Source organism: Rattus rattus, chromosome 18, assembly GCF_011064425.1.
Source record: "Rattus rattus isolate New Zealand chromosome 18, Rrattus_CSIRO_v1, whole genome shotgun sequence".
NCBI lineage: Eukaryota > Metazoa > Chordata > Mammalia > Rodentia > Muridae > Rattus > Rattus rattus.
This window is the reverse complement of record NC_046171.1, coordinates 30,597,818-30,609,587: the sequence shown is the minus strand read 5'-3', so window position 1 is coordinate 30,609,587 and position 11,770 is coordinate 30,597,818. Positions and strand designations below refer to the sequence as shown.

General features: G+C 40.6%; 1 protein-coding gene across 1 annotated transcript in view; it reads left to right on the top strand.

The window, feature by feature from the left end:
- The window catches only part of Fam184a (family with sequence similarity 184 member A), a 113,116-nt gene extending 102,338 nt beyond the window's left edge, over nucleotides 1-10,778 (top strand). Inside the window, exons 15-18 of the mRNA XM_032888489.1 lie at nucleotides 2,968-3,085; nucleotides 5,697-5,801; nucleotides 8,499-8,701; nucleotides 10,207-10,778. Of these exons, the coding sequence (XP_032744380.1) occupies nucleotides 2,968-3,085; nucleotides 5,697-5,801; nucleotides 8,499-8,701; nucleotides 10,207-10,288 (508 nt within the window). The 3' untranslated portion in view covers nucleotides 10,289-10,778. The remainder of the gene's footprint in view (nucleotides 1-2,967; nucleotides 3,086-5,696; nucleotides 5,802-8,498; nucleotides 8,702-10,206) is intronic.
- Nucleotides 10,779-11,770: the final 992 nt, after the last annotated feature.

Genomic DNA, 11,770 nt, shown 5'->3' with positions numbered 1-11,770 from the left:
AGCAAATGTTAACTTAATGTTTCTACGTTTTGATCTTTTGATAGTTGAAGAATTGTCTTACTAATAAGTAAAATATTTTGCCTCCTTTTTTAGAACTGGCATTCATTTCATTCTTTGCCTTGGCTTCACCGTAACCAGTCACATTTCTCTTTTTACCTGCTACCATTGTATAATTATTCTTTAGCCTCAGGTAGTCACTTGTTTAATTAAAGTCAGATTCTACATACTTATTTTGACGGGTATTGCCACACAGGTTTTCACATGATAACAAAAAAGTTGTATATTGGCTCCTCTGACTCTAGTAGCTGTGAGCAGTTAGAAATAGTGCCAGAGCCTTGGTGTCTTTGAAATGACTCTTAGAAATTGTACTCGCTGGTGCTGATATTCAGATCCTCCTAGTGCTTTGTGGAAATTTGATTCTTACTATTGTCTTCTTTTGCCCAAAAGAACCTTACATTAGCCAGGTCTAGTGGCACGCGCCTTTGATCCCAGAGCTGGGGAGGCAGAGGCAGGTGGATCTCTGTGAATTCGAGGCCAGCCTGGTCTACATGATAAGTTTCAGGCCAGCTATGGATGTTACACAGAGAAACCCAGTCTCAAAACACCAACAACAAAAACAAAAACAAACAAATAAAAACCTTGCATCTAATTTTTAAATGTCTTGAATTTCATTTGTTTTAACAACAAGCAAGGCCTAGAACATATCAGTGTTAAAAGTGCTTCCATGGCAAGCACAAGACTGGTCTGACTGCTAAGACCCTGAAAGGGGGGGAAAACCCGACATGATAATCAATGAGAGAACAGGCTACTCAATTTTGCCTAACTGACATTTTCCATAGGTAAAGAAAGTTTAAGTGAAATAAAAACTGTCCCAGTAGCTTGGGGTCCAGAAATATTTATTGTATAAAAAGCAATTAGTGCTTTTTGTGGGTTTGTTATTTGTTGTTTTTGAAACAGGGCCTCCAGTAGTCCATGATGCCTTGAATCCTTGCTTTCCCCGTCCGTCCCTATCTCCCAAGTGTTGAGATTACAGATGTGCGTTTTACGCCTGCCCAGAGAGGTTTTTTTTTTTTTTTTTTATTTCTTAGGTTTACTTTAAATTAGTACCTCACTGTACTGGAACAAAAAATCATTTGTTTATGAGAAAAATGTCAGTTCTGCACATGGACATTAGGTAGACCAGCACACTCCACACACACACACACACACACACACACACACACACACACACACACACACGGGGTGGGGGGGAGGAGTGCTTGGCGAGAGTCCAACAGTAACCGCGATTGGCACTTCCAGATGTTCTGCTTCTCCTTTCTGTTCAACCTCTGTATTGTTTTAATGATAATCTGAAAACTCAGTGGAAATAAAACCGGATTCCTGCTATCATATTAATGCTCACAGACCTGACTATTATGAATTAGGGTCAAAAGCATATTTCATAAAGGTCATTTGAGAAATATAGAACCAGCCTGGGGGGAGCGATGTACACCTTTATAATCCCAGCATTTAGGAGGCAGATGTAGGATTCCTGAACTTGGTGAGTTTGAGGCCAGCCTGGTCTACAGAACTAGTTCTAGGACAGCCAAGGCTATACAAAGAAACCCTGTCTTGGACACACACACACACACACACACACACACACACACACACACACACACACAACTGAGCACTCCTCCCCCCAGTCTCTTAGTCTTTGTCCTAAGCCTTTTAGAAGCACAGCTGGTGCTGGTGTAGTGAGCGGCCCAGACAGCTGTGGGAACCATTGACTAAAGTTGTCTTGAAGTGGATGTGGGAATGGCACCAAGTCCTTCCTACTAGAAGTCTGAATGAGATCCCTGGATATTTCTAAGTTCCACCTGGTCCATAACGGTCTCTTGTCTCTCCTTTAATGCTTTCCTATCTGTACTTAGATCGCTTCTTGTCAACACTGGGTCTTTATTATTATCTAGTTTTTATTAACATTGTTGCTGATGGAAAGGTTTTTGCCGTGAGAATTAGCTTCTGATAAAGGAGGTAAAAAATGTTTCAGCCAGTTCAGTGCAGCAGTGAACCCTTTGATCCCGGTACTTGGAAGGCAGAGGCAGTAAAGCTCTGAGGGAGAGACCAGCCAGCAGGAGAAAGCTTTCCAGTACAACAAAAGGAGATTCCCAAACTAGAGATGATTACTTTAGATTCAGTTTACTTTGTTTGATTGACTTGTTCATTGTTCTGCAATGAAAACAAATAAGGCTTTCCATCCCGGGTGGGTTTGGCTACAAGTTCTGTCAGCTGTTCCTACAGTCCGTCCTAAGCAGTAGCTCCCGGTCCATGTGTCTTCTAACCACAAAGGCAGCTCTCTAGTGACATCTTGTGGCTCCCTCAGCACATAGCCCTTAAACTTTTTTTGTTGTTCTCTCACTTAGTATAATCTTCCCAGTGTGTGTGCATAACTACATTGCACTGTATATAAATACCACTGGATGAGTTGGCCTATGAGAAAACGTGATTATTTTCTTCCCTGATGAGCCTTGAACAATGTGTCCTTATGGGTTGAGAATGTAGGATTTAAAAGTCCATTCCCTACAAACTAAGATGAGAGGTGCCGTTCATGTGTGTCTTCTGTTCCCCCTTCCTTGGTATCTTTTTCTTGTTCCTTATATATGTTATGTGGGTCACCACACAGCTCTGTGTTGCCAGGAATCACCCCAATAGTACCCGACCTGAGTTTGTGGAGTTTGTGTCATCTGACTTCTCAGCTCCTTAGAAGCTGCCCTCCCCTCCTTCACACATGACCTAACGTAGATAAGTCCTCCCAGGCATGACCATGGAGCACTTAATGGCTCTCCAGGCCATCCCATCATCATACTCGCAAGTCTGAGGGTAACTCTGTGCGTGCTTAGCTGGACTGATTGAGGGATGTAGGTATTTCTTACAGCAGGATGTTGTCTGGGTTGTCTCGGTGAGATAACGTTTTCTTGTTTGTAGACTAGAAGATATGGAGGAGAAGTATCTAATGAGAGAATCAAGGCCAGAAGACCTACAGATGATTGCCGAGCTAAAATCCCTGCTTACAGAGCGAGACCAGGTCATAAAGAAACTCATTGTAAGATATTCTGTTTTCAGTACAACCGTATGAGCAATCAGTAGACAATGGGAAAGTATTTTTCAATAATGCTAAATGAAAATGGAAAGTAAAATCTGTGTTTTGTGGTTGTGTTTATTAAACTATAATTTCAATTTTAAATTTCGCATTAGAATAAGGGGATTTTACCCTTTTCAGTGTTTTTATTGAAATAATTAGTTTTAACTCATATTAAATTCTTAATAGTCAACATCCTATTGGTGCATACAAGGATATGGGATTGGACGTACAGTATGAGAACTAAGAACAATCTGTTAACGTGGCCATGCATTAGACTGCACTGTCAACTTACAGATTAGTTCCCCCTTTCTGCTTGTTGGTTGCTTTTTTGTTTGTTTTCTGTTTTGTTTTGCTTTTTGAGATAGTTATGCCATGGAGCCCTTAAAACTCACAGCAACTCTCCTGCCCCAGTCTCTGGAGGGCTAGGATTACAGGCAGGTGTCACCATAGTTGGCTCAAATGACTCATGTTAATCACTGACCACTGATCCTGAGAGATACTGAGCCATCCAAGTGCTGGGGAGGCTGGGGTGGGAGGATCTTGACTTTGAGGCCAGCCTGAGCATCATGTCAAATTCCAGAGCATCTTGGGATACATAGCAAGAACCGTGTCAAGGTCGAAAGCAAACAAGCAGAAAGCAGGGTTTCATGGTCTCGCCTAGGAAGAGCTGTGCTCTATCAAGGGAGTCAGGGGGCTCAGCTCAGAAGTCCACTGGTGAAAAGAGATAGGACTCGAGCAGCAAACACTCTGTCTTCATTAGAACCATTGTTACTTGAGAATAAAAAACTATACAAATGTTTGAAAATTTATAAAAATGTCTCAGAATTTTCTAAAATGCTGTACCCTGGTCAGTAACTCGGGTGCTGCTGTTCACTGTCACTAATTAATGAAATCTCTGGTAGTGGAAGGGAAAACATCTACGTGTCCCGCAATTGCTTTAATTACTATCTTTGGATATTAGCATGTAACAGCACAAGACAAATATTCCGACATCCTTTAAAACTTATTTTTACGATTTAGAAAATCCCATCTGTTTTCAAGACTGGGAAGTTCCTTTTGAAACTTCCAGGGTGGCTTGGGCTTCTTAGAGGGAGACCAGGAGGAGGCTGTGCCATTTCCTGTGGCTTGCACTCTGCTAAGCTCCCTGTTTTCCAAGGCTGGGACATAGGAGCACAGCTCTATGCAACAGCAGCAGACTCATGGAAGACTGCAGTTTCATTTATAAACTGGGCAAGCATAGCAAGTGTATTCATGTGTGGCCGACAATAGCTATTTATTCTTCCCGGTACTACCGGGAATGTTACAGATACAATCGCATTTATCCTCGTCAGCGGGCAGATCCAATATTGTAGCCAGGGGCAGTTCCACACTCTTTCTACAACAGTGTGGTCCCTGACCCTCAAGAGGCATGTGGGGCAAGACCTGTAACTTACATGAGAGGCGGTGGGAGTGAAGAGAGTTAGGGTCCACTCTCCTAGGTTACACTAGAATCAAGGCCAGTCTAAGCACAGCCGTCAGTCTCACCCACACTGCTCTATCTGCTGTGGCCTTCCCAGTCTGTCTGTTAAATTAATTAACACATCTTACTTATTTCTCAAAAAAGAAAGGTTTTATCTCTGTAAGGACCATTTGCTTGTCCATTACCCTTGGTATAATACATCACTATCTCAAAGAAAACACCAGAAGAGATCAAATGCATTTTCAGGAACTGGAGGAGAATAATACACAGTAGTGTCATATTTATACATGGAAAGCAGTCAAACATGTAGGTTACAAAAACTCTCAGGTCAGCGTCTGGCTCTGGCAGCCCTAACACAGTGGGCTTGGTTACCCACTACCAACAAGCCAATTAAACAAGTAATATTGAAAAGTAGACAAAAGAAATGTGTCACATGAGGCCACAGTGAGAAGAAGTAGAAATGAGTCCCTTGAAGCCCGGTGCCCATCTTTGGGGTCCTGAGATGAGGTGGATGTTTAAATGCCAGACAAGAGATAGGCATAACTGAGTGTAATAGTCCTGGCCAAGATGTGGTCTTGCCCATCCTCGTTGTCTTGGCTCTAGCCTCTCCTTCAAGGCAATGTGACAACCTGTGAGGACTGTCTGGCACCTCTGCTTTTCCCTTCTCTGAGCCGTGACATGTGGGGAAATTCCAATTGGTTGGGAACCGTTGTTAGTTACAATATTCTGGTAGCCAGTAAGAGAGGCACGTGTCTCTTCAGTATTGCCTTCATTCCTGTCAGTACAGGTGCACAGCACCTCGAGCACAAGTTAGGCCCACTCAGATGCCACAGTAGGCACCACAAAGAGACAAGACATTAGTAGATCCTGTAGACGGGAATGAAAGGGTATTAAAGGGTATGGTCGGGTGCCCAAGCCCAGGGTTTATAGGGTACTAAAGCGTGACCTACTAGCTACATTTGAAACACTGGGACTCGAGCCTAGAGATGTTTAAACAAACTATATAAACCTTTACACTTCATTAGGTTTTTAATGAAATGGCACTCACACATTTTAAGTTTGTAAATCTGTAATAGAAGATGTTGAAAGGATGTTTATAATTCTTTTGCATAGGAGGATAATAAATTTTACCAGCTGGAATTAGTCAATCGAGAAACTAACTTCAACAAAATATTTAACACAAGTCCTACTGTTGGTGTTATTAACCCATTGGCTAAGGTATGTGCTGTAGACAGTGTGACGTAGGGTTGTACTTAAAACCCTGAGGGAAATGGGCTCACGTGGGACAAGCAGCATAAGGTTAAAGCCGCCCAAAATGTCTTTTGAAATAACCTCCTGCTCAAGTTTATTACGTCTTCCTTTGTTCAATTCAGAATGAGCTACTCATTTATTGATCATTTAGATCCTTAAAATATTGTATTTGTATTGAAACATTTTGGCTCTACTGTTATGTTTTTCATATTCCTAACGGAAAGGAAAGCCCTGATGCAAATTAAGTTACTGTCAGTTCCTTGTTGAGCACAGTCCTCTGTGCAGTTCAGAAAGACTTCAGCCCTAGATGCCAAGCAGTTCTCCCCCGCTCCAGCCTTCCGGCTTAACTAAAAGTGATCCCATTTGTGAAAGTTCTTAACAATTTAGGCATGGCCCTTTCTGATTCTCTATTATTCTCTTAGAACAACTATGGGAAAGCCTTGAACTAAAACCAACTAACATTCATATATCATTGTCCCCCGCCCACCCAGCCCTAGTGTTTAGGCAGAGTGCACACACAATAAATGTGGTAAATTGTAAAACCTTATCATACTCCTTTAAGTCAAAATAAGCCATTCTGTAATTAAATCAAGTAATGAATACATAAGCGCATAAGCTGTTTTCACATGGATTATGAATTTCGTAGGAGAAATTAACAATATAACAAAGCGTATGTTAAAGCTATTTTTAAATCCATATTCTATTAGTTCACATTGTGCTGATTTCTGCCAAGCCCTTACCCAGAAATTTCATTTTCAGTTTATACAGTTTCTCTGTTTAGAATTCCAAATTCACTCTTTCTTATCAGTGCTCTGTACTTTGAACTTAATGTTTTGCAAATTAAAGAGCTATAGCCCTGTCTTTAGAATTTCATAAAGAAAGCTCTCCATAAGTAATTGAATGGGCAGACAGAATTAATTTAATGCTGGAGTTTTGTTTTGGTATGATTTTTGAAACAGTCTCAGGTAGCCCAGGCTGTCCTTAAACTCACCCTGTAGCCAAGGCTGGCCTTGAACTCACCCTATAGCCAAGGCTGGCCTTGAACTACTGATGCTCCTGCCTCTACCTCCTAATTGTTTGGAGTTAGCTGTATGGTACCCACCTGGCTTTAGTTTTATTTTTGAAACTGATAATTAAGAATACATTGGAAAACATTTTAAGACATATACAAAACATACATACTAGCTGTACTAACGGTGTATTAGACATACACACATGTCTTAGGAGACAAAGCATACTAGAATTTTATGCATTTATTTTATCAGAAATAGCTTTTTCAGCTTTAAAGCAACTACTTCAGAATTTTACCGTAAGTATGGTTTTGTTTGTTTGATTGATTGATTGATTGTTCATTTGTTTTATCTTGGTTTTGTTTTTTTTTTTTTTTTTTAAGAGATGGTCACTCTATGCAGCCCTGGTGTAAACCAGATTAGCCTTGAACTCAGAGAGCACTGGTATTAAAGGTGTGGACCACCACACCTGGCCATCCACTGATTTCTTCAAAACAAAACAAAGGAACTAAACCCCTGAGCCCGGTTTAAACCCTAAGCCATCTCCAGAATAGAATTAGAAAAGGCAAAAGACACCGTGTTGAGAAAGCCTCACAGCCGCTGTTGATCCCTGATAGCTCTCCGTGCTCACTCACTGTCTGATACTCGCTCACATGGTATCGGACTGTCTGCCAGTCACAGGGCATGGCAGAAAGAGACGTCTACTAGGACGTTTCTTTTAATCAAAGAAAATGTTCTAGCGCGTGTATTATTTCCGTCTTTAAAAACTAAAATTATTTTGCAAGGAAAAATATCAACATGCATCCAACTGGAAAACCTGAGACTATTCTGAGTCTTTTACAGCATACTAATTTTTATTTTCCGTAAGGGTTGACACTCATCAACCCTTGAACTAGGATTCCTTGAGACTAAAGGTGACGTTTTGCAGGCTGACCGATTTCCAGGCTGCGTTTGCCTTCCTCATTTTTGCTGAGTTGAAAACTGATTGGATGCAAAAACTTTGCTACTCTTGTCTTTTAGCCTTTATATTATGAGCCAGTTCACGATATCGCCAGTTAATTAAAAAATGTAGGTTTAATGATGCATACATAATTATCTCTCTTAGGCAGATGTCACAGAGAACTTAAAATGAGATTATTTGTTAGCTTTAAACCTTCAGTAGAAATGTGAGATTTGTTCAAACTACAGTGCCAGGCAGTTTTGTCTTCCCTTTTTTCCCCCCAGGCAAGAACAGCCTCTCTTTGACAGACGGACAGAGTTCATGGACCTCTCCTTTAACATTATACTTAACCTCACGCCTCCTAAGTTTAGCCTAAGGCCATTTACCCTGGGGGTATCTGAGGGACTTCCCACCTCACTTGTTCCCTGCCTTCTCACCTAGTCTTGCCTAGGAGTAGAGACGAACCCTTCCTAAATGTCCCTTACCCCAGCCTTCTGTCCTGGTAGCATGTCTGTGCTTGAGGATTCCATGTAGATGAGCACATTCGAGGATCCCCAGCCCACACTTGGGGTGACCCTGGTTAATTTTAACCTCTCAATCGGACACATTTCCCAAAACTTTCCAAGCCAAATTGACATTTCCTCCTCTTCCTGTTTTCTTTGTTGGCTCCTGTGTGGGGAATGAGTATTCTCACGTGTGTTATTTTTGACGCAGCAAAAGAAGAAGAATGATAAGTCGCCAGCAAACAGGTTTGTGAGTGTTCCCAATCTAAGTGCTCTGGAATCCGGTGGAATGGGCAATGGACATCCTACCCGCCTGGAACCCATTCCCAATTCTCCAGCCCATGATGTTGAGTTCAACAGCAACAAGCCTCTTCCACAGCCATTGCCACCCAAAGAGCCCAAGACGTTTTTGAGGTGAGCCGTGTCTCACCAGTAGCTCTTTTCCCCTTTTTCTCCTCATTTTTAACTTAAGAAATTTATTTCCCTTTTTACATTACAGAAATCCACTACTCAAAAAAAAAAAAAAAAACCTAAAAAATAACATGGAATAGTTTGAAAATGTTTTTTGACTTATCTAGAAAATTCTGTCTTGACATTGTCCAAAGATGTCTTTCTTAATTTATCGGTAGTGAATCTTCTAAATGCTAACAGAGGCGTTCATATAATTCACATGTTAAGAGTTTTAATATTTATAGCTTACCAAGGTTTTAACAGTACAAGCTTTAGTTTTCAGAACTTTAAAGTTATTTTTATTTATTAAAACTTTCCTTTCTATTGCTTTACATATATATTTCCTTTTATCAGGCTTATTAACATACATATGCATATTGCCAAATTAAAGGAAAATTAAGCTCTTAATGTTGTAGTTGAATACAAACAAATTTCGAAACAAACCACTTTTAAACTAATTGTAGTTTGAAGTTGCCTCCGAGTTGATTAAGTTTTACGTAAACTTTGAAGGAAATGAAATTATTAAGTCATTACATTGTTAAAATTAAAAAGCACTGCTTTCCGCTCACTTTACTAGAGCCGATTTTGTTGTTGTTGTTGATTCAAGTTAATTTTTCTTTCATTTTTGTTAAATCCCAATAACCCCACCAGGAAGTCTTACAAGTGGGGGTTTGTCTTTCTGCTTCTAAGCTAATCTCTAATGCAGTTAATGACTAATTATTCTAAAGAAAAAAAAGACAATGACAATAGTCGGCGCTGTCTCTGAATGTCTCCGCTAAATCCTCTGTGTTGCTTGTTTCCCGTGCATGGGTGCGTTCAGGTATCAGTAGGATGCATGTGCATGAGCTCAAGGACCTTGACTGCTGGACTTTCCATAACACATTGTTGCGTGCCTTGTTATTCCCCCAAAGACGGTAGGGATCCTTTTGTTTTCTTAAATAGCCCAAGAACCTTAGCTGGTTAGCTTTAAGTCGCTAGAGCTTCCAAAGTAGGAAGGAAACTCCGTTGTAATGCACTTGTTGAAGTACCTGATAGAATGGTGGACACTAATGTAAATATGTAAGTAGGAAAAAGAACCATGCCTTGATTACTTTAGCTCTAGTGAAGGGGACGTACATGAGAATTATCCCCTTGTGTCGGGTTCTGATAATGAAAGGGGACAGTTGACAAAAGAGGGGACACTATTTGTATGCTCTCCTCTCCAGCAAACACTGTCTTTCAGACCTCAAAGATGAGACTGTCAGTTTGCCAGTTGCTTAATTTTGGGCTCCTCTGTCACAGAGTTCATGCGAGCCGCCACTGAACTCCTGTTCTCAGAGGAAGCACTCCAGTGCAGGGTAGCCAGGCCTTCCATACAGTTCTGACATGGGGTGCCAGGTGTGGACATCAACACTTGTATTTAATTGCTTTCCCATTACTTTGCAGACCATTTAACCCTGGGTTGTATGTCTCTCTCTTTATGAATTCAGTCCTCCTCAGAGTGAAGCTTCCCCGGTGGCTTCTCCGGATCCCCAGCGCCAGGAGTGGTTTGCCCGGTACTTCACGTTCTGAATGAACTGTGCTGGCACGGCTCTGTGTGGACTGTCCAAGAGCATGGCTGCATAGGAACCGTTATGTGGACAGGCCTGTCTATGTAAAGCACTGTGAATGAGGAAGTGTTTGTCTCTCCAATCTGAAATGCACTGTATTTCCTGTGATACTTATTGGAATCACTCTCTGAGGTACTATATTATGTGTGTAATTATAACAATTATTTTTATCCGAGACGGAAGTCTTAATCTTTGTAATTACTGCATAATAAATTTTGTTAGAACAAATGTTTTTCGTTGTTGTTTTCTATCAAGTGTGCTTTAAACACTTTTTAATACCAGATATAAGACTTGTCAATAAGCTGTACTGCACTAATGATCATAAATTGTTATTTCAATAGTCTTAATATCAATATAGGGAAATTTATTAATATCTTCCATTGTCATGTATAATTTTAACTAAATTGTTAACATTTATAAATCCAGAATAAAAAATTTATGTAAATCGTGTACTTCCAAGCATATGAATTGTTGTTGGTTTATAGTTTTTTTCTTTTTTGATTCTGATAGATGAAATATAAACCTTCAATAAAGTTATTATCTATAATTAATATTATTTAGGGCCAAAGTTGGCATATAAAAAAGGTCGACTATAATTTGTCTTAAAAGGAAGGTGTCTTAGTCAGGGTTTCTATTCCTGCACAAACATCATGACTAAGAAACAAGTTGGGGCGAAAAGGGTTTATTCAGCTTACACTTCCACATTGCTGTTCATCACCAAAGGAAGTCAGGACTGGAACTCAAGCAGGTCCGGCTGATGCATAGGCCATGGAGGTGTGTTACGTACTGGCTTGCTTCCCCTGGCTTGCTCAGTTTGCTTTCTTATAGAACCCAAGACTACCAGCCAGCTGGAGAGATGGCTCAGTGCTTAAGAGCACTGCCTGCTCTTCCAGAGGTCCTGAGTTCAAATCCCAGCAACCACATGGTGGCTCACAACCATCTGTAATGATAACTGATGCCCTCTTCTGGTGTGTCTGAAGACAGCTACAGTGTACTTATATATAAAAAATAAGTAAATCTTTAAAAAAAAAAAAAAAAGAAGGAAAGACTACCAGCCTGGGCATGTCACTACCCACAATGGGGCCACCAACCCTTGATCGCTAATTGAGAAAATGCCTTACAACTGAATCTCATAGAGGCAGTTCCTCAAGGGAGACTCCTTTCTCTGTGATAACTCTAGCTTGTGTCAAGTTGACACACAAAACCAGCCAGGTGTAGTGGTACATACCTTTAATCTCAACACTTCAGATCGCTGTGCACTGGAGACCAGCATGTTCTATTAGGGCCAGCCAGGGCTATATAGAGAGACTTTGTTTTTAAAACAAAACAAAAACGAACTCCTACTTGCCACTTTTCATAGCATGGTTTGTGTTGACATATAAATACCAACTAGACGGCATCATATTTGGGGTCGTTTATCCACTTTTTATGAGTGTGTGTGTAT